This window comes from Dichotomopilus funicola (assembly GCF_033296635.1).
Source record: "Dichotomopilus funicola strain CBS 141.50 unplaced genomic scaffold C8A04scaffold_59, whole genome shotgun sequence".
Classification (NCBI taxonomy): domain Eukaryota; kingdom Fungi; phylum Ascomycota; class Sordariomycetes; order Sordariales; family Chaetomiaceae; genus Dichotomopilus; species Dichotomopilus funicola.
The window spans coordinates 92535-119635 of record NW_026944080.1 but is presented as its reverse complement, the minus strand read 5'-3'; the positions used below and the strand labels follow the sequence as shown (position 1 = coordinate 119635).

At 56.1% G+C, this 27101-nt stretch overlaps 9 protein-coding genes and 1 non-coding gene across 10 annotated transcripts; 5 read left to right on the top strand and 5 right to left on the bottom strand.

Annotated features, from left to right (window-relative positions):
* Positions 1 to 2: 2 nt before the first annotated feature.
* Positions 3 to 4072, bottom strand: C8A04DRAFT_14109 (uncharacterized protein; the record flags this gene model as incomplete). Its single annotated transcript, XM_062777964.1, has 4 exons — positions 3 to 312; positions 403 to 2801; positions 2893 to 3010; positions 3597 to 4072. The coding sequence occupies 4 exons, from the start codon at positions 4070 to 4072 to the stop codon at positions 3 to 5; spliced, it is 3303 nt and encodes a 1100-aa protein (XP_062634779.1).
* A 2602-nt stretch (positions 4073 to 6674) lies between these two features.
* Positions 6675 to 7715, top strand: C8A04DRAFT_31037 (Reticulon-4-interacting protein 1, mitochondrial; the record flags this gene model as incomplete). The annotated part of the gene is made up of 1 exon (XM_062781614.1): positions 6675 to 7715. The coding sequence occupies one exon, from the start codon at positions 6675 to 6677 to the stop codon at positions 7713 to 7715; it is 1041 nt and encodes a 346-aa protein (XP_062634778.1).
* A 1327-nt stretch (positions 7716 to 9042) lies between these two features.
* On the top strand, positions 9043 to 11024 carry C8A04DRAFT_39133 (aspartic peptidase domain-containing protein; the record flags this gene model as incomplete). The annotated part of the gene is made up of 4 exons (XM_062784473.1): positions 9043 to 9247; positions 9309 to 10265; positions 10357 to 10548; positions 10993 to 11024. The coding sequence occupies 4 exons, from the start codon at positions 9043 to 9045 to the stop codon at positions 11022 to 11024; spliced, it is 1386 nt and encodes a 461-aa protein (XP_062634777.1).
* Positions 11025 to 13762: 2738 nt separating this feature from the next.
* C8A04DRAFT_31035 (glycoside hydrolase) lies at positions 13763 to 14974 on the top strand (the record flags this gene model as incomplete). The annotated part of the gene is made up of 1 exon (XM_062781613.1): positions 13763 to 14974. One exon carries the CDS (start codon positions 13763 to 13765, stop codon positions 14972 to 14974), a length of 1212 nt encoding a protein of 403 aa, XP_062634776.1.
* An 832-nt stretch (positions 14975 to 15806) lies between these two features.
* Positions 15807 to 16703, top strand: C8A04DRAFT_31034 (uncharacterized protein; the record flags this gene model as incomplete). Its single annotated transcript, XM_062781612.1, has 1 exon — positions 15807 to 16703. One exon carries the CDS (start codon positions 15807 to 15809, stop codon positions 16701 to 16703), a length of 897 nt encoding a protein of 298 aa, XP_062634775.1.
* Positions 16704 to 17110: 407 nt separating this feature from the next.
* On the bottom strand, positions 17111 to 18970 carry C8A04DRAFT_14124 (PLC-like phosphodiesterase; the record flags this gene model as incomplete). The annotated part of the gene is made up of 1 exon (XM_062777972.1): positions 17111 to 18970. One exon carries the CDS (start codon positions 18968 to 18970, stop codon positions 17111 to 17113), a length of 1860 nt encoding a protein of 619 aa, XP_062634774.1.
* Positions 18971 to 20622: 1652 nt separating this feature from the next.
* On the bottom strand, positions 20623 to 20709 carry C8A04DRAFT_t109. The gene has a single exon. It is a non-coding gene; the product is annotated as a tRNA-Asp (tRNA).
* Positions 20710 to 21062: 353 nt separating this feature from the next.
* On the bottom strand, positions 21063 to 23022 carry C8A04DRAFT_14106 (ZIP zinc transporter-domain-containing protein; the record flags this gene model as incomplete). Its single annotated transcript, XM_062777963.1, has 4 exons — positions 21063 to 21321; positions 21413 to 21512; positions 21607 to 22695; positions 22761 to 23022. The coding sequence occupies 4 exons, from the start codon at positions 23020 to 23022 to the stop codon at positions 21063 to 21065; spliced, it is 1710 nt and encodes a 569-aa protein (XP_062634773.1).
* A 1736-nt stretch (positions 23023 to 24758) lies between these two features.
* Positions 24759 to 25994, top strand: C8A04DRAFT_39129 (uncharacterized protein; the record flags this gene model as incomplete). Its single annotated transcript, XM_062784472.1, has 2 exons — positions 24759 to 25853; positions 25893 to 25994. The coding sequence occupies 2 exons, from the start codon at positions 24759 to 24761 to the stop codon at positions 25992 to 25994; spliced, it is 1197 nt and encodes a 398-aa protein (XP_062634772.1).
* A 376-nt stretch (positions 25995 to 26370) lies between these two features.
* C8A04DRAFT_31030 (uncharacterized protein) lies at positions 26371 to 26676 on the bottom strand (the record flags this gene model as incomplete). The annotated part of the gene is made up of 1 exon (XM_062781611.1): positions 26371 to 26676. One exon carries the CDS (start codon positions 26674 to 26676, stop codon positions 26371 to 26373), a length of 306 nt encoding a protein of 101 aa, XP_062634771.1.
* Positions 26677 to 27101: the final 425 nt, after the last annotated feature.

Here is a 27101-nt window from a genome sequence, read left to right as displayed (position 1 = left end):
AACTATCTCCTCCTCGTCCGCCTAGTCGTCGTCCCCCCAACCTCACCACCACGACCACCACCACCAGTATCCCCCATCATCTCGCTGAACGTCAACTTCCCCTGCTGCTGCGCCGCCAACGCACCACTCATCGGCGCGCCGCCCTTCCCCAGCATCTTGTTCATTAGCTGTTCTTTGTACCGTCGCGCGTCGGGGTCTTCGTATTCTAGTTGTGTCGAGGCTGGTTGGGCGGGCTCAGTGGGGGCGTTGGTGGTGTTAATGGTGAGGTTGGAGTTGTTGTTGCTGGCTACGTCGGTGGTAGGCGTGGTGTTTCTTCTGGTGGGGGGTTTGTTGGCTGTCGCTGCTGCTAGGGTGGGTGTATCGGTGTTATGGGTGGCAACCCGGCCAGCGACAGTATTGGACCCATCGCCGCGCCAGTCGCTGGCGCTTGTGCTGCTGCCTGCTGAGACGTTACTCATTGCGCGGCCGAGGATCTTGCGTTCGCGTCGTTTCGGTTTGGGGTTTGGTAGCGAGCCGAGGGGCGTTGCGGCGGCGCCTTCGTCTGCGCTGGCGTCTGCTGATAGGGCGCGGGCTAGGCCTTGTCTTGGTACGGACGTGGCTCGGGCGGTTGTTGTTGCTGTTGTGGTGGTGGTGGCGGTGGTGGTTATGGCTGCGGCCGCGGCCGCGGTGGTGGGGTCCAGTAAAGAAGTGACAAGTTTGTTGGAGATCGCCAGGCGTTCGGCATCGGCTTTTTCGGCCACGCGGCGGCGTCTTTCTTCTTCTGGATCGGGCGGTGGTGGGGCTTGTTTCTCGGCCGGCTTCGGTGTGCTTTCGTTGTCATCTTGAGTTGGCAGGTCGTCCGGCTCGCCGAAATCACCATCGGTAGCTTCCGAATCTGCCACGCTCGTGGTCCTGGCGATGGGTTTACGAGGCGCTGGCGTGGCAGATCTCGGCCGGGTAGTGGATGTCTTGTTGAGAGAACTCGGGGTTGTCTCGGAAAGAGGGGCGCTGCCGAAGCTTTTGACGCCGAAACTGATGTGGGCGTCGCTCACCGTGAACGCGTGGGTTGGCGCCGTTTCGAAGTGTGTTGTCACTGAGTTGTGGTCTGCTGCAGACTTGTGGCGCTGGGGGACGTCGTGCATCTCTTCTTTCGCCGTGATAAAGACCGACTCGCCGAGATCCAAGCGCGGCCTCGGCTTGGTGGCCGGCTTGGGCAGTAAATCACCATCTATCTCGTCTTTGCTCGTTGGCTTTCCGTCGATAGCTTTGATTTGCGGCTTCTCCTTGGGTTGGACAGTTTTCTCCTTCGGCGGAGCAATGAGTTTCGGCCCATCACAGCGCTGTTTCAACTCGGGAAACATAAATGGCCTGATGTCCTCGTTGACCCCTGCGGCAATACATTCCCACAGCCAGTCCGCTCGCACCACGGGTACACCCCATGCCAGCGCCAGCTCCAACTTCTGCTTCCGTACTATATCTAATGACGAACAGAGAAGCAGGGACACCTGTGAAGTAAACCTCTCCTCATACCGCGCGCCCAACTGGCGTACCGACTTGTCCATCTGGTGCAAATCCACCCCAGTGAACCCGGCTGTGCACACCACCAAGTCTTCAAACCCCACAATCGGAAACACCGGAAACGGCCGGCCGATTGTGTGTTCCGCTGGGTCGAAAAAGTATTTCTTATGCAGACACCGCTCGATATAAAACTCGGTTACGACGTGGACGGTCTCGGGAACTGGTGGATGGGTATCGGGCTGGGCGGTCTGTGGGACGACGAGGAAGCGGTGGGCCATCTGGGCGCCAGACATGGACACCACCTCCTCGAGGGTGTGGCAGACTAGCCCACCGAGTGAGGCCACGGTGTTGGTGAGAATCTCGGTTTTGCGCTGGGAGAAGCCGTGCACGAAGAAACAGCACGAGGCGAAGACGCCGCTGTCTTCCGGAACGCCGAACGAGGATAGCTTGGAACCCCGGGTTTCGGCTGACTCGCCACCGGTTGGCTGGGTGGGTTGTGTCGCCTGCGTTGGTAGCGCAGCCGACCCTGGAGCGGATGCTTGAGAAGCAGCAGCAGTAGCGGCAGTCTGAGGCTTCCCCAGGATATCTCCCCATATATTGTCCCGCTGGTGGTTCAACTTCATGTTCGCCGTCTTGCGCAGTTTACGCTTGCCCTCCTCCTGCGCCGCATTGTACTCCCTCAGCCTCTTGCCCAGAGAAGACACCCGCGAGCGCTCCCTGTTCCACGCGCCCGCCCCGCGTTCCTCGCGGGACAAGATCGGATCATAGAGAGTTTCATCCAAGATCAGGCCGCGTTCCACACTCTCATGTACCCATTCAACCGAAACCGTCGCGACGCCCCAGGTTTTGGCGGCGTGGTATTTGCGCCCCTCCGGCTTGTGCACAATCAGGTGCGTGACCCGCTTGGTCAGGTCCCCCGTATACAACCCGCCGTTGGCCTCGATCTTGTCGCTGATGCGCTGGCGCTCGTCGGCGTCTTCGAAACCCGTCATACAGCACAACAGCCTCCTACGCTCGGGCATGGTGCCGTCCGCGTTCAGCTCGCCATTACTGCTGCCGGCCTCGAAGGTGTGTAGCTGCCACTGTTTTTCGAGGGCGAGGAAATCGATGTCGGCGTCTTCGACCCAGAGATTGCGCACGGCTTCGACCCAGCCGGCGTCCATGACGCGCACGTCGGGGCGCTCCTTGGCGACATGGCGGTATTTTGGGGTTGCGTAGTCGCCGACGATTAGGTGGGTGCAGTCGGGGGTTAGATCGTATTTGTGCTGGCCGCCCAGCTCGGTCGTTTTGGCTGCGATGTTGGCCTAAAGTAAAACGTTAGTAGCTGAATGGTGAGGAAAGTGAAGAGATAGATCAAGAGAAAGAAAGCAAAGAACAAAGGGCAGGGAACCGTACCCTCAACTCCGTCGGTATACTTGTGCAGCAAACGACAACGCCGCGAAACGGCTCTGATGAGTTGAACAACGACGGTGCGCTTCCTCCGGGAGGTGACGGGGGTGTGGCCATTGCATCGCTATGGGTTGCTGCTGGGTCAAGTGTCTAGTGTGAACAATGTACTATGGTAATGTTTCATGTCAAAGGGGAATCCGTTTTTTTTAAGCCTTTTCTTTTTTGGCCGTTTGAGGTCACGGTACAAACAATACAGCTGCAGTGCAGTGGACAAACAAACGCCCCTGCGCCCAGCGCGTCGCGTGGGTAGCTGACAAGGTGGGGTCAGTTCAGCCTTACAGCAGGGGTTCTTAAACATGGAAAACGGCGCTGAAGTCTCAAGAATCAGGGTTAGGGTTTGCTCTTGAGCAACTGCCCCCTTCCTTCCGTCTTTACTGTGGTAGTTACTTGTTCCCATAATTATCCTTCCATACTTATTTCTCTTGGTTATCTCGTCCCGGGGACGTTACTCCCATTTCCGCTCCCTTCAAACTTCCTTTGCCTCATCCCGGAGCAAATCCTCCCTCCTCAACTTGAACCCGTCCAAAATCGCCATCTTCTGCTCCTTCGCTGTATACCGAATCTTCACCACCTCCGCATCAACCACTTCCTCACCACCCACCCCCAACACCTTAACCTGATCCGCCGCACACTCCTCCTCCGTTGCCCACAGAAACCTCGCATGCTCATTCGGATCCAACGTCACCTTCGGCAGCTTCTTCTCACTCTCCTCCTCAACCTCCACCTCCACCTCAAACGTAACCTTCCCGACAAGGTTCTTCCTCCTCGTAATCAACGGATGTATCCCACTAACCTGCCTCACCACCCTCTTCGCCTTGAGCCCGGCCTCCTCCCACAACTCCCGCACCGCGGCATGCATCAGGGTAAAATCATCCTTTCCGTCCGCCGCGCCACCGGGGATCTCCCACTGTAGCGGCATCGAATCGTGCGCGGCACGCTGGATGAGAAGGACGCGGTCGGTTCCGGTGGCGCGGGAGTAGACGAGGGCGCCGATGGCGGCACCGACGAATTGGGTGTGGGTGGAGAGGAAGCTCCGGATGGGGATGTTGAGGTCGGCCACGGCGGGGGAGGTGGTGAAGGGGAGACCACCGGCGGGGAGGGCTGGAGGAGGCGGGGGCTTTGTCATGGTGGTGGGATGTTGTGGTTGTTGTGTGTTTTGGTGGACACTATGTAAGTGAATAGCCTGTGTTTCCTGTACGGAGATGTACACCGGTCAGGGTTTCAAGGTCAAGATAATTATGAAAAAGAAAATCCAGGGCATGAGAGGAAGACCGTCGTTTGTGCGGAGTGTCGACTTTTCAACGCAACACCGGGCGTTTGGCCATCTCTCAATAATTACAATAAGGCGTACACAAAACTACCGTGCATCCCATTCAAATAATTTGACCACACCAATGGAATTCACGGCCGCCTGCAGGTATCGGTATTGTATGTCGAGCAAACCGGAGTGTTGTTACGCCGGCGTCGACTCATCGATTAAACACTGTACAGTCTGGGCAGACTGGGGCCAATGGCAGACGAGTAATAGGGACGGAAGTTTCAGGCCTTCATTGAGCCACGACCCCGCTCACTCGATTCGTCATTCTGTGCCCACGATGCGTGCTTTGGTTGCGGGTGTAATACGAGCAATGCGAAAAATGTAGTCAACCTGACCAATAGAAACAAACGATGGATTTAGTTGTTGAGAGTGTTCAACTTTGACTTTGGGTTATAAGAAGCTTTGCTATTCGTACGTCGGTCTGCAGTTACGCCGTTGATAGCGACATTCCACCTTTCAAACGCCAGGAGATTTTTATCTCAGGATCTCATGTACCTCGCCCCACCCTAACAATTATGACCAATCACAACGCACACACACGAGCAGCGCAACCTCGAACTGCGTGGACCCACATGCTACATGTGACGGGCCTCAATGTGCAGAAGCCACAGCGTGTCGCAGATCGTCAGCGAAACCAGGCTGTGATCCAGAGATAAACCGCCAGCTGGCGAGCTGAATGACTGCCATCAGGGGTTCAGGTTCCCAGTGGCCCGGATTGGCTCCGAATGCACACAACCATGGAGAGCTAACTTACTCGGTGTGCTGGTCTGGCCTGGGCTGCATTCAGCTCACCACTCACCGCTTGGCACCGACGAGGCTATCAAGGGTTAAGGTTTAGTATGTCTCACAAGGTCAAACAGCACATGCGGTTGACGGTCCATCATAAGCTCGTCACAATGGTCCCGAAGTCTGAGAGGCTAAGATCAACGAGGGAGCGGGAGTGAAGGCTCAGTATCCGTATAAGAAGAGCCCTCCTTTGAGTCCTCTCCAAGTTCTCCTCTCGGTTTCCACACACTCACTTTCCACGGTATTATAATTACCTATCAATCCAACACACCAACCGCAACGATGGTCCTCTCAGTCAATAACTAACATCTGGGTTCCCATAATTACTAGCCCGGGCTCGGCTTTGTAACCCAGGCGGAGGCCGAGGCGTACTACGCCAGCCCCGAGAACAATAAGCGTGCTGCAGGCCAGAAAGCCAAGCGCTTCCAGGCTTAAGTGGGGGTGGTGGTGGTTTGGCTTGGGCGGTAAAGACCGTGAAGATGGGTTTTTGTGCAGTGTAATGCGCAGTCATAGGCGTGGTGTTAATTAAGTTTGAGAACGGATCCGGTGTTGTTTGCTGTGTTGAAGGTCCAAGGCTGTGATGTGATGTTGGGGGTCCCTGGGGGTTGGAAGTTGAAAATCGAAGTCCGAATCCCGCCTCCCGTCTTGCTTTGCATCATGGACCAGAATACAGATTACAGTCTGCATCTTCAACTTGTTTGTGGCCGAGTTTGTGGCCGGAGACCTTGCGGAGCGATTCCAAGTGAGGTGAGGCCTCTTAGTTGTCCAAGAGAATCGTGATGTCGCTGTGCTGACTTATTTGGCGCTAATTTCTCCTGGCGTTTGAAAGGTAAAGCAGTTTGATGCCCCATGTTCGGCGACGCTTTTTTGGCGTTGCGGGGTTGGCTTGGCAGAAACTCTGCTGATTAATTCCTCACTTCCTCCTCGCGAGCACCGCGTCTCGGCAAACGTCAACGACGAGAGGTCATTCGGACATCCGAAGCTCCGAGCGCCGTGAAGCATCCGTCACTGATCGGAGCCGCATAACCCACTTGCATTGCGTCCTTCCTCCTCCTGGGCCTCGCACCCAGATGCGAGCCCAAAACGGTAACGCTTGGCTGCTCTGCTGAGTCACCCCACATCCTACGCTATGCGGGCAATTGCGGGCAATTGCGCTTTGACAGGACGAAGCAAAGCCAGAACCTGTTCTATGATGCTAAAGCTGACGGTGTTACGGCCGAAAGGGCGTTGCGAAGTGTAAACGAGCTGTAGTCGGGACCGGCCGGACCGTTAGGATTTGGCAACATGCTGGGTGCGTCCTGGGTGCCTTGAGTGCGTTGTAGGTGATGGTGTGTCATAGCCCTCTTGGCCATCACTACAGACCGGACTACGGGTCCCAGTAAAGCCGCAGTGCATCGGCAGCGAGGACACCGAGCGGGATGGGCACGGGATGGGGTATATAATGACAAAATCCGTCCGCTTGTGATGGAGGAAGTTTGTTCGCTTCGATTGAACAATGGCATCGCGTCCTCTCTGGTCTGGCTTACGAAGAGCAGCAGCAAACTCCTTACCTCGTTTCACCCCACCACCGGCTTCTACAGGAATCTTCAAGGTCACCAGACTTACCTCGATCACCACCAGAACCATGGCTTCCACCGCTCTCCCACAAACCATGAAGTCCCTCCTCCAAGCCTCGCGCAAGGGCACCGAAGTCATCTCCATCACCTCGCCCATCCCAACCCCCACCCACCCCGACGATGTCCTCATCCGCGTGCACACCGCCGCCCCCTGCGCCGGCGAGCTCCTCTGGGCCGTCAACTTCCCCGACAGCGTCCCCGCCGACAAGGAAATGGTCCCCTGCCAGGACCTCGCGGGCACCGTCGTCAAGGCCCCCGCGGGCTCCAAGTTCGCTGAGGGCGACCGCGTCTACTGCCGCATTGAAGCCAACCGCGCCGGTGCCGCGCGCGAGTATGCGCTTGCTCGCACCACCGAACTCGCCAAGATCCCCGCGTCGCTGGGCTGGATCGAGGCTGCTGCTACGCCGCTGAGTGCGTTGACGGCGTATCAGGCTGTGTTTGACCAGGGCGGTCTTGACCCTGCGGCTCTGCACGGCGATGAGGCTGCGCGGGCTAAGAACGGTGCTAAGCGCGTGCTGGTTACCGGTGCTGGCGGTGGTGTCGGCAGCTGGGTGGTGCAGCTCTCGTCGCTGGCGGGTGCTAAGGCCGTGGTGGCTGTGTGCGGCGGGAAGGAGAAGATTGAGTCCGTCACCAAGCTGGGCGCTACTGAGGTTGTGGACTACACCAAGACGAGCATCGAGGCGTGGGCGGCGGAGGACCCTGCTGCGCGCGAGGTCGACTTGGTCATTGAGATGGTCGGTGGGAAGACGCTCTCGGGGTGCTGGCACGCGGTCAAGAACGGTGGTGACATTATCGCCATCAACACCCCGCCTGAGTATGGCAAGCCCGAGGGGCTGAAGAAGGAGCTGGGCAAGGGGCTGTTCTTTATTGTTAAGCCGCTCGGCAGCAACTTGGAGGAGATTGGGCAGCTGATTGATGCCGGCAAGGTCCGTCCTGTGGTGGACAGTGTGTGGACGTTTGATGAGTTTGAGAAGGCGTTTGCCAGGCTCGACTCGGGGCACGCCAAGGGCAAGGTCATTATCAAGATTAGCGAGGAGGCGGACAAATAACTTGAGGAAATCCGGGAAGGAATCGGGAACGGTTGCCGATGAATGAGGGATGGATCATGGCGTTATGAGTATATAGATGAACATAAACGGAAATTGAATCAAGAATGCATACCATCCTGCTGTTGATTATTTTGGAACAACTGTTCCATAACGACGAATAATTTGAACTCTGCTTTCGTAGGTGGATGAAGAGGGCGAGAGGAAAAGAAAGTCAGGGATCGCGTGCACAGTTGTCGGTTTCGGAGCCCTGTGAGACTGGTGTAACCCGCATTTGATTGGTCGATAGCCGCTCAACACACCCATTTGAGACGACTTTCACCTGTAACACCCCGCAAAATGCAGGGTCCTCATCCCGTCTTTGTCGCCTCCAACATCAGCCTTTTCAAGCTTTCCACCTTCAACAACGACCCCTGAACGTGTCTGATCTCCTCCATCGCACTGGCTTAAACGTGCGCCCCTGTCGCAGGTTCCGCGGCTGGGGCGGATCCGGAGTCTATACGAAGTAGTTCATAGGCGATGCTACTCACGATGGCGCGCTTGCTTGAACTGACGCGGCCTTCAGTTTTGACTGAACTTCTGTTTGTTCCCCTTTTGAGGAAGTTTTCCATGGCTGGCTACCTCCGATAACCCACATCAACACCCGTAACTCACAATAATAACCGCGCGGCTCCTCGCCCACCTCCTACACAATACTCCCTGTTTGCCCGCGGGATCACCCCGGCTTCGGATTTCGGGATGTGCCTGGGAGAAATGCCTTTGCTCGCTAACGGCTTGTCGGCACGGCCCTGAGACGCGAGCACGGTAATAGATACACGGGGTCGTGTTTCGGGTACGCAGCCTTTTGCGTTCGGGTCTAGATGTTTTCTCATGCCTTTCTCTCTCTCACTCATGACTCTCGTATCGTTCGATAGACTGCCCAAGCACGGGTAGGCCCGCCCGGCTAGTCGATGGTGGGCTTTGTGTTTCATTCGTCTGGTCTACTCGTCTCGTCTATTCGACTGCTTCTTTTTTCCACCTTTAGGGTTTGGTGTTTCTTTTCCTTTTGCTCTTTTCCTTCCTCCTTCTCCTTTCCCTTCACCCTCGCCACCCGCTACAAACCCAAGAGGACTGGGGCGGTCTGATACCGTAGGCGTACTTTGGAGCCCGGTCTCCTCACTCCGTCTTTACCTCGTCGTCTGTCTTCCTTCTTGGGTTTGAGCGTGGAATCCGCTGGCCGGTGCCTCTGTAATACTCCCCTTTCCTTTGTCTTTACTTCCTCCTCGTTGGCGATCCGAATACCCATGTAGAGGCTGCAGAGATACCCCGTCCTCAACCGTCGCCGCCAGAAATGGCATTTCCCTCACTCTTTTTAGCCTCGGCGTTGCTTTTCACTTCATTCTGGTGTCCTACCTTCGCTCTCCAGCTACCAGCCCACATCGACGGGTGCATCCACCTCCCTGTCATCCACTCGACCAATGTCGAGCACTTCTCCATCAAGCGAGGCATCCAGCTCCAGCTAGCGAACCGGTCTGATGTTGCCTATTATGCTCAGCGTATGTTCTCCAGTTATCCCTCCCACACCAACAAGAACCTGCTCCTAACTCAAAAGCACAGTCAGCATCGGCTCACCCCCACAGCCCGTATTCGTCCAACTAGACACGGGCTCATTCGAACTATGGGTAAACCCAGACTGCACAACCGTGACCGGCTCCGACGCCGCCTTCTGCGACCGAGCAGGGCAATACGACGCGACCCAATCCTCCTCCGCCGTCTCCCTCGGCAGCACCCGCACGCTCCGATACGGCATAGGCTCCGCCAACATCTCCTACTTCACCGACACCATTTCGCTCGTCGGAAGCCCCAACGCCCTGCAACAAGTCCAATTTGGCGTGGCCACCGCGTCGGAGGACGCCTTCTCGGGGATTCTGGGTATTGGATATGGCCAGGACATCGCCACGCGGTATCCTAATTTTGTGGACCAGCTGCAGGCGCAGAATGCCACGCGTGTGAAAGCCTACACCCTCGCTCTTGGTAGTAAAGATGCCCGTGAGGGGGTCATTGTTTTCGGGGGTGTGGACACGGCCAAGTTTGCGGGGCGTCTGGCGAGGCTACCCATCATCCCAGCGGCGCAATCCCCGGACGGTGTCCCGCGGTTCTGGGTGACCATGCAGTCCCTCGCTCTCACACCCCCCAACGGCGTCACTACCGTCTACTCCGCTGGTGGCAGCAGCAACAGCAGCAACAGCAACAACAATAGCGACACCCCCAACGACATGCCTGTCTTCCTCGACAGCGGCTCAACCATGACCCTCCTCCCCTCCGACCTAACAGCCGCGGTAGCACGGGACTTTGGGGCGTCAGCGCCTGACGCCAACGGGTTTTACCGCATCGACTGTGGGCTGACAGCGCTGAACGGGACGCTAGATTTTGCATTTGCTGGGACGACGATCAAGGTGCCATATAAGGAGCTGATAAGGGAGGTGGCGAGTGATCCGCCGGCGTGCTTTTTGGGGATTATGGCTAGTGAGAGGTTTACGCTGCTGGGGGACACGTTTTTACGGTCGGCTTACAGTGCGTGCTGTCCCCTTGCGCTTCATCTCCCCGTTTTAGCCCTCATCTTAGTATGGCTGTTATAAAGATAAAGTGTTAACAAAGTAAACAGCCGTCTTCGACCTCGAAACAAACGCCATCTGGCTCACCCAAGCCGCCAACTGCGGCGCCGCTCCCGCCGCGCTCAACACCGTCCAGGCGCTGTCCACCATCACCGGACAATGTGGGGGTGCAGATGATACCGCTTCACAGGAACCGCCTAGTTCGACGGTGGGGAATGCTAATGCGGGCGCTGCGACTACGGGTACGAGTAATGGTGGTACTGGGGGTGGAGGGGGAGGAGTGGGTGGGAACGGGGGTGCGGATGGTAATGGGAATGGGAATGGGAATGGGAATGGGGGAGTTGGAGTGGATGTTGGAGGAGGGACGTCTCAGACTGTTGAGTTGGTAGGTGCCACGCCGACACCAACGCCGGTGTCAGGGGAAGCTAGGCCGGCGGCGGCGGGGAATTCGGGGTCGGGTAAGAGTCTGCGGGTAGGCGTTTTGTGGAGTATGGGATGGGGAGGGGGGTTGATGATGTTCTTGTTTTGGTGTGGAGGGTTGGGGATCTGATTGAGGATGAAGGGGTTTCGATTTTGCTAGGCACGGATTGGGTTATGGACGATAATGGTCGGGCAAAGTAGTTTTGAACTGTCCCCCGTAATACTGATTAAGATCATGACAATATTGCTTGCTAGTCCTGGTGTAGCGTTCAACCAGTTGTTGATGAATGACTTTTGACGTTTTGTTTCCCTTCTCACATCGCCCATTTCCCATCTCTCTGCCGTTCTTAACTTACCTTTCAATGGAGCAGTTCACCAGCACACCTGGCCGGCATCCCTATTTCTACATCCCCCGTCTTGCTGGAGAATCACGAGACAGGCACTATACACCCCATAACCTCCCATATCATCGTTAAAAGCCTCTGGTTCAGCTCTTGGAAAGGCAGCATTTTCATATACATACATACAGGCTCACTATTGTGAGACATGAAACGGAGCAGGCAAAGAAGTAATGAATCAGGAGTAAGTAATTCTGCCCGGTTAAAAAAAAAAGTACTCCAAAAAAAGATCAAAATAGCAAAAGCTCACCACTCAGCCCTACTGTTATACCCGGCCAGTAGAGGTAATCTGATGGTTACAAAAAGTCCCAGGGCCTTAAGTATGTCAGCCGGGGACTTTTGCTTCGCGTTCGGTTCGAACCCATGCCCTCTTCCCTCAGGTCGCGTAATGAGGGCGGGTTGCCTGCCAACTTTTCCACGCTCAAGACTTTTCCCCGTCAGGGAATTAAATGATGCGACGCCTGAGCCAAACTCACCACCGGATGTGGTCGGTTTGTAGCCCCATTGGCAGGCGGGTTGGGAATTAGGTCGTTGGACCTAATATATATGGTAGACTCGACGGGAGGGAAGGAAGGAGCTGGATTTTGGGCGAGATGGTTGAAGCCTGAGGAACTGAACCGCCAGAGTGGGCAAGATACTCAGTAATTAGGATAGAAGCCTTCCATGATGGCTAGCTGGCATTCTATAGAGGAGGATTTAGTTCAACGTCTCGCAAGAATGAGGTCTTAGAACCCGGGGTGTATCTTATCTAAGTGCTCGGCACTTCATCGACTTATACACAACTCCCGGGGCATGTTCTCGTTGACAAAGTCACTCGCCATTTCCCAGCAAACCCCAAGTAGTTCCCCACCTATTATAGACGACCCAGGATGGTCTCATGGCAAGAGTTGTTACACAGTAGTGTTGACTACGGGAGCACAAGGAAAATATCGCGGGGGATGCCTGAGAAACGTCGGTATTACTCGTAGTTATAAACGGGCCTCAAGATATATTGACAGCCCGGTAGCGGAAATCCACCACAGGTCTCTTGCGTCTCCTCGAGCCGGAGGACTCCTGTTCAACCGCTTGGGGGGCCTCTGTTATTCCTGTGCCGCTGGACTTGTCCTTCGATCCGTGACGACTGAGCAATCTCTCGTGTTAGATGTCAACGGTTAGTTGTGTAGATGGGGGTTAGGGTTGTGCGTGAACATGTGCAAGATGGGACTTTTTCCCCTCAACCCTCGACCACACCGGGCAGGAATGCAAAAAAGTCTTGGTGGTTTTGTTTTGTTTCAGTCTGGAAGCGATATTGGTTGCCATCTCGGCCGAATAAACGCATTAACAATCTCCCTCTGCAGTCCCGCCCAAATCTGCTAACGGCCTGGTTCCGTAACCCATTTTCGGCCGTTCGTTTCACCATCTCAGCCAGGCCCGGGGCCCAGACCGCTTCAAAATCTCTTGACCGTTAAGCGACCCGATAATTCGAGATGTCTCCGAGATTGTTCATATTTTGGGCCTTCAATTTCATCGTCAGTGGATTCTTTTACATACACGTAGTAGGCATCGGACCGGCCGAGACTCTCTCTTCCATGCTGTTGGCTTGCGAGAAGCTTGTTGAAGCTTGAAACGCCCCCCCTTTTCCCGCGTGCAGGCCTCCAAGCTTTCCATCAAATCCCGACGAATGTTCGCCTGTCTTGCCTGCGTGGCTGACTGGCTGCCCTGGAGGGCCCCCTGTCTTTGCATCAGGGGCAGCTGCCGCCTGTGGGGGGGCCGAAGGGGTCTGCCAGGTTTTGGGGTGGGTCTCGGCCAGGCGCGTTTCTTTCGCCGCGTGGTGGACCTGTGGTCCTCTTTGTGGAACAAATTCCCAGCTTCGATACGAGTTCTCGCCCGAGTTGTGAAGTCCGAACTGAACGGAGGGTTCGGAACCGAGCGCGGTGAGGCTGCCGGTGTGCTGGCTTGGGAGTTGGACACAGAACACAACAGACGCGCGCCAATATGATCATCATACTATGTAGACTGAAATAGCTGAATGGATGAGATCAAGAATGTTTCTTTCCCCGCCGAGCCCATCTTCCGGGCCACGCAACACGGCAGTCCGCGTGAAACACCGGCCGATCGAAACGCAGACGCCGGACGGAAAGGGCCACACACAGAAGAAAAGAAGCGCACTCGCTCGTTCGGCTTGTTCATTCCTCGAATGATTCGATTCCTCGCTGCGAGCCCAGGAGATCGGCACGCCGAGCTTGCCAAGGAGGCTTGAGGCTGTGTCGCCCTCCCGACCCGCTCTTGCAGCCGGCCGGGGGAGACCGACAGGGGGCCCCGGGGAAGACTTCCCCTGGACAGTGAGTTTGTTCTGTTCTTGTTTTTCTCAAAACCGAGATCCAGCCCGTTAACGCGATTGTCTTTTTACCCTCCTTTCCTTCGTCAGGTATCTTGCACTTCCGACCGTCCTTTTGCGACGCCGACATTCTTTGGCTCTGCCGATTTTCTGCTGATTCGTTCGATTCGGCACACTTTGCACACACGCTCTTTCCTCGAACCGAGGCTCACCTGTTATTTTCTCGCGATTGTTTTAGCACGCCATCGCGAAGTCGCCAAGTCGGCATCAACACACACAAATTAATCCAACTTTCGCTACTTTATTTCCAGCAAAATCAAAATGCGTCCCTTTGCAGCTCTTCTCGCCAGCGTCCTCGCTGCTGGCGCGTCGGCCGATGGCACCAACTACCTGGGGTTCAACTCGGGCGCAACCCTCGCGGATCGCTCGGCCAAGTTCAAGGCGGACTGGCTCGCCGAGTTCAAGACGGCGCAGGCTCTGAACGGCGCCCCCGGCAAGTTCAACGCCGTCCGTCTGTACACCAACATCCAGGCGTACTCGGAGTCGGACCCGATCCAGGCGTTCGAGGCGGCCATCGACACCAACACCAAGATCCTGCTCGGCATCTGGACCTCAGGTACCGACAGCATCGACAAGGAACTCACTGCGCTGAACAAGGCCGTCAAGAAGTACGGCAAGAAGTTCACCGACCTCGTGATCGGCATGTCCATCGGTAGCGAGGACCTGTACCGCGACTCGGAGACGGGCGTCAAGAACAAGGCCGGCGTGGGTGCCGGCCCCGAGGTCATCCTCAACTTCATCAAACAGTACAAGGATTCGGTGTCCGCCACCGACCTCAAGACCGTCCCCGTTGGCCACGTCGACACCTGGGATGCCTGGACCAACGGCACCAACAAGGCCGTGATCGACGCCGTCGACTGGCTGGGCGTGGACGAGTACCCGTACTACGAGAGCGGCAAGGGCAACGACATCAAGAACGCGGGCACCCTCTTCGACCGGGCCTTCAACGCCGTCGTGGGCGTGGCCGGCTCCAAGCAGATCTGGGTGACGGAGACCGGCTGGCCCGCGACGGGCAAGGACTGGGACCAGGCCCACCCCAGCGTCGAGAACGCCAAGTACTACTGGGACGAGGTCGGCTGCCGCAAGCTGTTCAACAAGGTCCCCACCTTCTGGTACAACCTGCGCGACTCCAACCCGGACAACGAGATGAAGTTTGCCATCACCAACAACCTCTCCACCAAGCCCCTCTTCGACCTCACCTGCCCCACCCACTTCGACACCCCCACCGGAACCTCGACTTCGCACACCAGTGCTTCCTCTACTGGTGCTTCGACCCCCGGTTCTTCGTCCACCGGCGGTGCTTCCTCCGGCAGCGGGTCTGGCTCCGGCTCCGGCACTGGCTCCCAGACTGGTAGCGGCTCGGAGACTGCGCCCAGCCCGTCGCACACGGGTGCTGCGTACATCGGCAAGAGCTTGTCGGGCGCGGCGGTGGTTGGGTTGGCCGTTGTTGCGGGTGTGTTTGCCCTGTTTTAAGTTTGAGTGTGGAGTAGGAGTAGGAGTGTTAGCACAGGAGAGAGAAGATGTTGATAGATTGAGTTGGCTGTGGGTGTTTTGTAAACGCATGAGAAAGGAATATAATTTTACTGGACTTGGACTTTTGGAATTGTGCGCTTTTTATGTCATGGATCTTTTTGTTTGTGTTGTCTGGCTTTGTTACTTGGCCAGCTGGATCTGTGTGTAGACATGCCTGATGCTTAATACTATGGGATTTCTAGTTCTAGATGCTAGGTGAGGAATAGACAACGGGTTGTTCGATATTGCCTTGAAAACTTTCTAGTTTTTGGTGGTACTTCGTTTATAAGTTAAACTTTCTTGAGTTGGTGATATCACTCTAAATTTCCTAAGCAGCGTGCTTGAGAACAAGCAGCCCCAACCTTCGGACCTCGGCAGTTTCACGATCTGCCCCGGGGATTGACTCGTAGACTCGTGGAGTATGTGTAAGAGTACGAAATACAAATTGTAAACGCGGCTGCGGCCCGTCGCAAGCCGCGTGTGTGCGAGTCGTGGAGCGCTGGAGCAGGTACGTCATTGATCCGGAGCGTTATCCACCCTGTTGAAGGGAGCTGATGCTCCGGGTGTTGTTTTTAAACTTGGGCAGAGGACTTTGAGGGAACTTCTTTTTCTAGTTTTGGATGTGTAGGCTCTTCAATTCTTCTCTGTGAAGAATCGTGGAGTTAACCCCTTTTCTGCGGCCCAAAGTTTTAAACTCAACTTGCCGTTCAATAAACAACTCGACCAAGTCAACAAGCCACCCCTGACCCACACCACTACCACGACCGCTACCACTACCACCATAACCACCACCATGACCAGCACAATGCCTACCCCTCAACCTCAACGACAACCACCCGCACCATCCTCCCACCTCCCCGGCACCCAAACCCTAGGAGCTCGAACTCCTGGATCCTACCCTCTCAGCGACCTCCCTCCCAGCAACTACACCCCCAACAACCAACCTCCCACAAAACCCAGCCCAATGCGTGGACTCTCCGAGTACGCCGTGGCCGACACCCCCGCCACAGCCAACTCGGAATATTATGCCAACGCGGCAGACTATTGGGAAGCGAGGCCTGTTGTTGTCTCCCGGGAGCAGAGCCAGCAGCATGCGACCCCCCAAGTCCAAGACCGAGATCAAGAAGGGCTCTCATCCCCAAAAAAAGTGACGGGAGCCGATGAGAGGGACGATGGAGGAGTAGCTAGCGGAGAGGAAAGGGAAGGAAGCAGAGCGGGAAGAGCGGGAACTCATATTGCTGAGGAGGGAGCAGTACAACAAGGAGAAGGGCAAGAACAAAAACAAGACCGCGACCTACCCACCACCACCCAGGCACAGGATATCCCCTCTGTCCCCCGCCCTATAGACAACTCTCCCCTCCCCCAACAACAAGAGCAACCAACAAGAACCGCAAACAGCACAGAAAAACACTCCGCCAGCCCATTCACCAGCAGCCCTTTGACCCGCAGCAGCCCATTCCGTGGCAGTCCATTCCGCGCCAGCGCCAGCCCCAACAGCCACGGCCCAAACGGCGGACAAATGGGCGGACGCCGACGTCGCGAAAGCACAATGATAGCTGATGGTATCGATATCACCACGAGCACGATGGAAAATAACAGCCACAACGCAACAGACCCGGCGGCAATGGAAGCGATGGGTGCGAGGGGGAGGAGGGAGAGTATCATGGGCGCTCGTAATGCATTGGTGTGAGCATGGGGACTCATGATGGGATGGTGTGAGTATGGAATGGTGTGAGTATGGAATGGTGTGAGTATGGAATGGTGTGACTACTAGGGCTCATAATGGAAGATTGGCGCGAGCATTGGGACTCACAATGGAAGAATGGTATGAGATCCGGAATGGCTTGATGTGGATGGGAAGGTAGAAGTGGGAGGTTGGATGAAGGAGGAGGAGTAATTCTTGGATGGAACAGGGGGTGTACGGCACTCTAGACGGACAGGGAGCATATCAATTCAGACTTCACAGACCAAAATCAAAATGCAAATACAGTTTACTGAAAGAAGTATGTACAATTCTACTCGTATATACTATTCCCTAAAAATTAAAAGCTTCGCCAAAGTCCACAGCTTAGAGGCACCCACAAACGCAGGTTCACCCTACACCCACGGATTCGGCACACTCTCCGTCAACACTGTCCCATTCCCCAGCACCGTTCCCGCCCTCAACATATCGACCTTCCCCGGATGCAGGGCTGCCGGCGGGTGATCCAGCACCGTGCCATTCGCAAAGATGATGCCGTTCCACTGTTTCTTCTTCTTCGCTTGTTCACCATAGACACCTGTCCTGTTGATCCTCCGGTTTTCGGCTGTGAGCAGTGAAGCAGTCCGCAACAAAGGCGACCGGTGCGTTGCCACGCCGCAGTTTTCACTCGCCATGTACAGGTTCAGCCCAATCGCCAAGGTGTACGCCTCCGCGCTGAGGGAATCCCACGCCCACTGGTCCTGCTTTTGCACACCGATATAATCCAGCAGGACCACATTCGGCCAGTGCTCCGGGTCAATCCCATTGACACCGGCCGAATACAGCGACGGATTCGTGGGCTCCAGCGCAAAGTTCTGCAGCGTATACGCGGTCGAGGCGAGGGCGTCCGGGGTAACGAGCCACTGGGCGATGAGGAAATTGGACGAGTCCGATGAGCTCCCGTCCGCGCCGCGCGTGCCGGTGCCTGAGCGCCAAGTGGCGATCTGGTCTGGCGCCATGTCGCTGGCCTGCATCATGTTGGACCAGTGGTCGACTAGCGTCGGAAAGGCGAGGCCGAGGTCGTAGATGCCGTCGCCGGGAGCGTCGTGGGGCACGCCGGCCGAGGCGTCCAAGTGTTGGGTGTTGAGCAAGGGGAGCACGCAGCCGTGGCCGTCGTTGCGGTCGAGGAAGTAGGAGGCGGGCTGGTTTTGGAACCCCCCGGAAGTATCGAGGTTGGCGCAGCGGTTGTTGAGGCCGCGGAGCTTGGCAAAGAAAGTGTTGGTAAGGCCAGCGTCCCAGTAGATGGGTCCGTTGTCGGGGAACTGGTAGCGGCCAACGAGGTAGCGCAGAGGCAGGAAGATGACCTCGCCCGGGTTCTCGGCCGTGAACTGGTTGATTTGGGCAATGATGTCATCCAGGCTCTCGCCCGTGTTGCCGATGGACAGCGACGCCGTCTCGTCGTTGACGTGCAAGGCCCAGAAGCCCCTGACGGTCGCAGCATCGCCGTTTTCGTGCACGGAGGCGATGCGCAGGTCGAACCACCGGGACCCCGCGCGGAGCTGGTCGTAGATGTTGACCCCTTGGGTCTGCGTGTTGGCCGCGCTGCCGATGCTGGTGATCTCGTCCGAGATGGTACTCATACCGGCGTCGTGCGAGCCCGGCACGATAAGGTGTCGCAGGGGCCGGTCCCGGATCACGTCGTACAGCTCATGCATCCAACCGCCCGTGCCGTGCCGCAGCGACGCCTGGAACCCGTACTTGTCGCTCCCAGTGATAACCAACGACACAGCCGTCTCGCCGCCGGGGAAGACATACTCGCGCTGCCCGAGCTCCATGCCGCTGAGGTCCAACATCACTCGCCTCCGGTCGCCCGACGTGTACGACTTGATCCGCAGCGCAAACGTCTTGCTCGTGCCGTCGACTATATAATACGCCTCGCCCGCATCGTCCCCCGTGTCGATGGTGCCGCGGTACTGGATGGCGTTTTGCCTCGCGCGGCCCTGCGGCACGTCTCCAAAGTCAAATGTGTTCATCTGGTACGCGTGTGTTGAGTCCAGGTGGAACCGGTGCGGTGTCAGATTGACTACCGTGACGTAGAACTTGGTGCTCATCCCGCCCACCACCGGGTTCAGCTGCTCGTACGGCTGGTAACTAGCCGCCGGAACCGTCTCGGTGCTGTACGTGCGGTCCGACGCCTGGCACGCATCGTCGGCCTGGCCGCGGGCGAGCTGCCACGCAGAGCCGGCCAGCAAGGCTAGTAAGGCGAGAACTCGCATTGTCGTCGTCGGGACCCCGCTCCGTGGCGCAAAGGCAGGTAAGGTATACTGATAAAGAGACTAGGGACTTAGGTATGCCCCAAGCGATATCCCCGAGCCTGCGAAGTGAGCTCCGTGCGAGTGATACGGTTGCGTACCATTAACAACAGCATGATGGAAGTCGCGGCCGGGACGGATGCGCCCCCTAATATAAGGTCATATACCGACCCGAACCTCCTCACGCAGGTACGCACCGCGCGATATTGCTGCTTGGCCCCATTCGCCATGGCCCGTCTCCCATTTCCCATGTGGCGGTTGTGCCTGACCACTCGGTCAGTAGCCTCAATATCCCCCAAATGCCACCCTCTCACCAACCCCCCACCATACCTATCCCACCATACCTCCTAAGGTAACGCAACCACATCGGCGCAAGCCACAGCTAGCAGTCAGACCACCTCCCCCCTTGGGCCACGGGGCGTTGGCCTCGGGGATTCGGCCGCGGGAGTCTGGGCTGGGCACGGCACATCTCTACATTTCTGCCGGTTTAGATCATTCAGCCTCCAACCCAACCAATCGCCAGTCTTCCCGCCCCTAAGCCTTTCTGCGCCGTGAGCCACTCCCGTTTCTCACACCTGATTCGATACCGCCGACGCAGTAACGTTTAAGCTATCGGAGGGCTTTAATTGAGTGTCTCTTGGGATCTTTTGGGATCGTCGGGCCTGGCCATCGGCGGCCGAGGCCTACCCGGTCACCAGGCATCTTCGAATAGGCCCTTTTTGTGTGTGCATACATACACTAGATAAAGTGAAGTAGAAAAAGCGAGACATGTCGCATTGCGATAGCTAATGGGAGTTACCGTCAAGTCACCTTCCCATTTGCGATGTGGAAGGAGGGGGTAGGAACTGAGGGGCGCTCTTTTCCTTTCACATGTCCTTGTCTTAGTATTTGACAGGTTAGTTTGATCGCGTGTCTGGAGGATCGGGTCGCGTTCACGTAGCTGCGACAGTCACCGAGAGCTGGGAGGGGCAATTGGCCCGGAGGATTGGTTGCATTTTTGAGCCGGCCCGTCCAACGGCCCTTCTCGTCGGGTTGGTATAATTCATGCATGAACGATGGGAAATGGACGGCCGGTGGGAAGACAGGTCCCTTCCTTGAGAACGTTGCGTTTTGAGTTGATGGCCCAGATTGTCCTGCCTAGGAAGTGTACTTTGGGGGGTCTCGGCCCGCCTTCCTTCCAAAGTCGCGCCTTGCCAAGTTGAGAAGGGATCTCCAAGCTTTTGATGGCAGGTGAGGGGGTCGTTTGACTTGCGGTGCAACAACAAAGTCAGGTTGCTTCAAGTGCGGTGCGGGGTTATGATCTTTGTCATGTGTGTGCCTCAGGTGGTCGGTTAGATGGCGAGTGTTTGAGGGAAAGATTTTGGAGAGAGAAATGGGGTTTCGGGATCTGGATTGGTAAAAATTGTACCTGCTGCGGCAGTCGTGCCTGCCTTGCATTGCGTCTGCATTCTGCATGCAAAGTCAGAGGTCCAAGACCTGACTGACATCAACAATTCATCATTTATCTACAGGTAGGTCAGTGCAATAATAGACACAAAAAGGAAGTCTACCACTGGAAATGTCACCATCGAAGGATCCTCTTTTAATAATAGGCAATAGCAAAAGTGAAAAAGAAACTCTCCCGCCGGGAATTGAACCCGGGTCTCGAGCGAAGTCAGTTCTTAGGTGACAAGCTCACATACTGACCACTATACTACGGAAGATTGGCTGGTGTGTGCACCAGCTGTAGTGAGGAGCGATGCTGGTTGGTCCACTACTGGGGTATATCAAGGAGACCCGGATACCGACACCTGACACGATTATTTTTACCCCTTTTTCGTCCCCCTCCTCCGAATGTAAACATTTTCACGTTTTGAACACATAGCAGAGTAAACATTCACAAATGTGATGAAGAGTAACCAACGCGTTTAGTAATAAGCTATCCTCTGTCAAAAAGTAATTCTTAAAAAAGAATTTATACGCCGTCTTGCCCAACTCCAAGCATGTCCAACCAGACTCCTCATCACCAGCCCTCACATCTTCCCAGGAGCAACACGCCATCCCCCCAAACCCCACATCAAGCCCACGCCCCAACCAAACTCATACAAACAGCCCCCAACAACACCAACCCACACGCCACCACCCGCTTCCTCCCCCGGAGCACTGCCCAGCTCTGGTCACTCAAAAAGTCCTCCGCCAACAACTCAATCAGCGCGGCAAATACCAACAACCCCGACGACACAGCATTCATGGTGCCGACCAGGATCAGCCCGAACTCGGAGTCCGGGCTGTAGAGACTGTGTGTTGCGAGGCCGATGGCTTGGCCCATGGGGGTTCTGAGGGGGGGTGTTAGCGGGGGGTTGGGACGGGACGTAGAGGTAGGTCGGTAGGGGATAAAAGTGGTGGTGAGGAGAGGGGGGGACTTACGTGCAGCCGTAGGCGAGGACCATGAGCCAGGGCTGGAGGGTCTTTTTGGGCCATTTGATAGAGGCAATTCGGGCGCCGAGGGCGAGGCCTTCGAAGGTCTCTGTTCAGGGGTTGATTAGTTACCAGTGACTTATGTGGGCGGTGCGGAGAACGAGCCGCGGGAGGGGGGTTCTGTAAAGACGGCAGGTACTCACGATGAAAAGCAATGGCAATCAACAACACGACAAAATTTCCTCCCACTGCCACACTCAGGGCCATGCCGATGAACACGCTGTGAAAGAGAATCCCAACCTCCAGCAGCATGCACTGCAGGATGCTCTTCTTGTGAAGCTGCTCTTCTGTGAGACCGCCTCCCAGCTGGGCTTCCACCTGTCCTAGCGTCTCTTTGGAGGCGGTGACCTGCATATCGACGGCTTCCGAGTCAGCTTCCTGCCCATGTCTCCGAGCAGGCTCGATACTCGCCCGGCTTGTCTGACGGGCCGTCTCAGATGGACGACGGGTGATGGCAGCCACGACAGCCGCGTTGCTGCAGTGCCCGCCGCTCATCGAAGCATGTCTTTTGTGTCTAATCTGAGACTCGGCATCCCCCGCGCTCCCATCGTTATTACTTCTATCCCCACCGGCGGTCCCCTTCGTTGGCGGTGCCATAAACGTCCGCGCCGGGCTAAAAATCATCTCAATCACGCTGACAAAAAATATCCCCACGAGTGCAATCGCGCCCGGCATGGCGGGGTAGTCCGTCGTCCAGAAACTCGATAGACACGGGTTCCCCAACGAGATAAACGCCGTCGGGAGTAGATGCACAAACGCGGTGGCCAGCAGCACGCCAGTGCCAAAGTGGCGGACGGCGAAGAAGAAAGGCTCGGGGATGCGTAGCACGGGGAACTTGGCGGCGAGCATGGGGACGGCGGAGGCGGCGCTCGAGACGGTCAGAATGATGAGCAGCGCTCCGACATGGAGGGGGGTGTTGTACTCGGCGCCGGCGGTGCTGCCGGCACAGGTGGGCTGGCGGGGGGTCAAGTTGCGGGGGCTAACGAGGGTCGGAGCGGGATCGGCGTCAACTCGTCGGACTTCCACCGGTTCGGTCCCGTTCGCAGACCCATTGACTGGTCTCATAGTCCCTAGTAGTGGGAAAAGTAGACTCCCAGCTCCATGGACGACAATCGACCCGACGACGACCGACGCGAGCCAGCCGAGCCACCCCGATGGGGGGCGGACCCGGCCGCGAGAAAGACAGACTTGGCCTTCACCACCAAGCGCTGTCCTGGGGGCAATGGGCAGGCCTTGAGTGTACAGTTAGTGTCTGGTCCAAGAGAGAGAGGTCATTATCATGAGAAGCAAAACATACGGTTCGACCGCCTGCCCACTGCGAAAAGGCCCCCTATGAATCCTTCACGTTCGCGATGGCACACCTGGCCATCGCACGCGTGTTTTTCGTCAATTACCAGTCCTAAGCCGTTAGCCGTCCCAGCATCCCCGTGGCGATGTTCGCGGGCGTTGGCGAGACCGTTGAGGTCCTGGCGGGTGGTCAGATCCGGGGCTAGAAAGGGCGGGTTCTGGTTCCAGGTGGGATGCTCGAGATCATCTTCGGTTCTGGACGGGCGGTTCATGATCGGTTGTGTTGTAAGTTTGAGGTTTAAGTTTGACCAATAGGATCATGTGTCTTGTCTTTACTTTATTTAAGGCTGGGCTGGGTTGGCGTTAGTGAGGACGGGCGGTGGAATTAAGGATGGAGATGAAGATTATGTAAATTCTAGGATCGAGGTCTTCGGGACGGACTGAGATGAGTGAAGTGTCTGTTTGAGGGTGCGTCACTGACGGAATGGCGGGTGCCAAAATCGTGAATTTTTAGTGGGTCACGGCAGTGGAAACGCCGCTAACACCCGGCGCCCGCCCCGGACTGGCCCAGGCCTGATCCGATGCCTGCAGGGGTCCGCACGGCTTCAGGGCATTTTAGAGGCACTCAGGGCAGTGGCGCTCGGGAGTTCCAGCGAAGCTTCGGCAAGAACCTTGACGGCTCGGGAAGACACGGGGAATCTACGGCAAGAATGACAACTTCCACCTTCTGGTTGGAGGAACTCGTAACTTGGGCACATGTAACGATTTTTACCTTCAGTTTTTGGAGACTGCCGCATTTTGGAAAATTGTTGATCAGCAATCTTTTCACTGGAATAAGAAGCTCCCGCCGCTATCTGAGAGGCGGTCACCGTTTGATCACGCCATTGACGCTAGGCTTAACGACGTTTGGACAGTACGGCGAGGGCATGTCTCATTCTATCGTGCCTCGTGGGGGGTGCAACGTTTTGAGAGCTGAATCAAGTTCAACCCGGCGACTGACTAGGTGATAGCTTGTCGACTGCAGATTTGTTGATGGAAACGGGATGGCAGACTACATGTCTCGTATAACTCCTCCCCATTAACGTTAATCATCATTGAAGTTTGGGAGCAAGTACCTAGTCTCAGCTCATGCCCCCGGAGCATGTTGGCACTCGTGGAATCATTACCTCAGGCACGTCGGGTAGTTTCTTGATAGAACGGGACTTCAAAAGACACGTCCAACTGGGCCATTGCCTCGAGCCGGTCGTCTCCTGTTTCGCTTGTACTCTATGGCTCCTGGAAATGATGAGGATGCCATGGAACCACAAGGTTGAATGTACGAGGGATGAAACTCACGAGTGATGGGCACCTTACTTAGCGACCGCAAACCTAAACCCGAGCAGCGAGAAACTCCATTCCTCAATCACTCAACAAGCTAAAACCGAGCTCAGTATCACCTCGGTATCAAGTACCTGGGGTTGGGTGGGTAGGCACGTGGGAAGTGCCTAAGGATTTGGCACTGAGGGAAATGCTTCAGCGTAACGGCGCTCTTGAGTTTATGTTGAGTTTAGTACCTAATGACCGGCTAAGATGTGCATCCACAACACTGACAAGGTCGTTGAATCAAGAGGTGCAGTGGTTTGTTTGCCGAAGGGAGAGATGCCGCAGGAACGGTGCGAATTCAATAGGGCCACGGACTTGAAATCATGATCAGGCTTCCCTCATCACCACAAAGAGCTTAGCCGTGTTAATTGAGCCTCAAAGTTCAGGATCCGAGGGATGCCCAACTTAAAAGGAGAGCAGGAACCCCTCGCCCAACTCTCTTTGCTCTTGTACCTACAATCACCTTTCCGTTAAGCGCCCTGCACCCCCACAATGACCTCCCATATTCAGGCGGCCCAGCTTTTGCAAAATTAGCAACCGAAGATTCGTATTGAAGGGGTTGTCAGCATTCACTCTCTTTCTGCCGGCCTTCACTACCTGTGGGTTGTCAAACTCCGAAGTACGACCACCCATCAGTTCCACGAAGATGAGCCACTCAATCGCAGACAGCACGCTTCTGCAATCCATTGTCGATGCCCACCAGCCCGACTTTTCCCTGTACACAGGTTTCTACCGCGATGTCCACCAACACCCTGAGATATCCGCCATGGAGGAGGACACGGCCAAGAAAGTAGTAGCGCACCTCGAGCGACTTGGATACACCGTCCATACTGGAATAGGCGGCCATGGCGTTGTTGTAGTGCTGCAGAATGGGAATGGGGGCAAGAAGATCCTGATGCGAGCAGAACTCGATGCCTTGCCCATCCAAGAGCAGACAAACCTACCCTACCGGAGCCAACGCCGCATGATCGACCGATACGGCAACGAACGACCCGTGATGCACGCTTGCGGGCACGACATGAACATGGCGGCGCTTCTTGCGGCCGCCGATCTGCTCAAGTCCGCTTCCGCGAAATGGACCGGCACAATCCTCATTCTCTTCCAGCCGGACGAGGGGGAAACAAGCGGGGCGCGGGATATGGTGGACGACGGCCTTTACGACCGTGTTCCCGTCCCCGACCTCATGTTGGGTCAGCACGTGGTCCCCGCCCGCGCGGGCACCGTGGCCATCAAACCCTCCGGATCGGTCCTTGTGGCTGCCGACTCGATGCGCGTGCGTGTCACGGGGGGGCCTTGCGAGAACACCGTCAACCCTCAGATCTGCGTCGACCCAATCCCGCTGTCCATGCAAATCGTCTCGGAGCTCCAGGACGCTGTCACCAAGGAGATCGGGCCCGACCAGGATGCCACCCTTGCTTGTTGGGGCTTCTGGGCGGGTGAGCCGGGAAACGACCACGTCGCGTATGCCGACATGCTGCTCGACATTAAGACGGTGAAACCGGAGATACGACGGCGGGTCATTGACTTGATCAAAGAGAAGTTTCAAAACGATTGTCGGGCCGCCGGCATGCCGCGTGATCCCGAGTTCAACATCACCGTGCGTGCCCCGCTGACGAGTAACCACGACGACGTCGGCGGCCCCATCGCACACGTCTTCCGGGCCTACTTTGGAGAGAAAATGACGGAAATGGCATTCACCCGCGCCTGCGAGGACTTTTCAGTCCTGGGAGAGGTTCACGACGTGCCGTATGCCTACTGAAATTTCGGAGGAACTCACGAGGATGTTGCCGAGCCCATACCGACCAACCACTCGCCCTTTTTCGCACCAGAGGTCGATTTGACCCTTAAGACGGGCACGATGCCATGGCACTTGCAGCTTTGACGTTTCTAGCGGCAGAAACCTGAGGTAGACCAGAGTCTAAGACCCCTCATGAACAGGGATCCGTGGACAAGAGAAAAGGAGGCCTGAGAAAAGTTTTCAGGGGAAGATAAACTTTGATTCATGCCTGACCTTTCTGATGTCTTCCGTTTCAAATTGCTAACGAACGTGAAACGTAATCTATCCCGGTACTCTCCCGGGCCCGAAATTCCAACCCACTCCGTAACGAAATCACTCCGTATCAGCACCCAAACACCCTCAAAACCAGGCCCTAAAAGAAGAAAAGCCACCTCCAAAACTCCATCAACCGGCCTGCTCATCTCAAGGCCACCCCAAATCCGAACCTCGATCCGGAAAGCCCCAAACACAACCCTCACATCTACACGCCAACCCAAACCCCCATAATCCCAACAACCACTACGCCCACTCCCATCCCCATACTCGGCCCCACAACCACCCCAGCATTATGGTGGTTGTTATTGTTGTTGTGATAGTAGTTATTGCAGTTGTACTTGCACTTGCGCCATTTGCGTCTGTGCACCTCACCGTGGTCGTGCTCGTTGCTAGTGCGGGTAGAGTGAGGATCGCGGGTTGCAAGGTTGAGAGCGGCGTTGAGAGGGTTGGGGAGGACGAAGGCGGTGGTTAGGGAGAGGAGGGAGAGGAGAGTGAGGAGGAGGAGTTTCATGTTGTTGGTTTACTGTGTTGTTGTATGATGAGTTGATGGTTGTGATGTTGTTATGCATTGGCTGTACCTGGTTCGGGTCCTGTGATGGCGTTGACTACAGTAGTAGTTTAACTTTTGTAGGACATCGATGGTGAATGAGAAGATGATCCGAACTGATTGGCCCCCCGGGCAAGAGAGACCACACAATCTTATAACCCGCCGATTCCCTTGTTCTATCCAAATTCTACACCAACCATGAAGCACTGCTCGGTCCCCTCGAACACACCACAACATCAGACCGACCCTAGACCATATCCATCCATCCATGGTCAAAACAACCCGACCAGCTTCAACCAAACAATCGAAACAATCCCATCTTTCCCCTCCCCTTAATCCCGCATTCTGATTGGATACTCTCCATCAGCCCGACGGCGCAGCACCCAGAC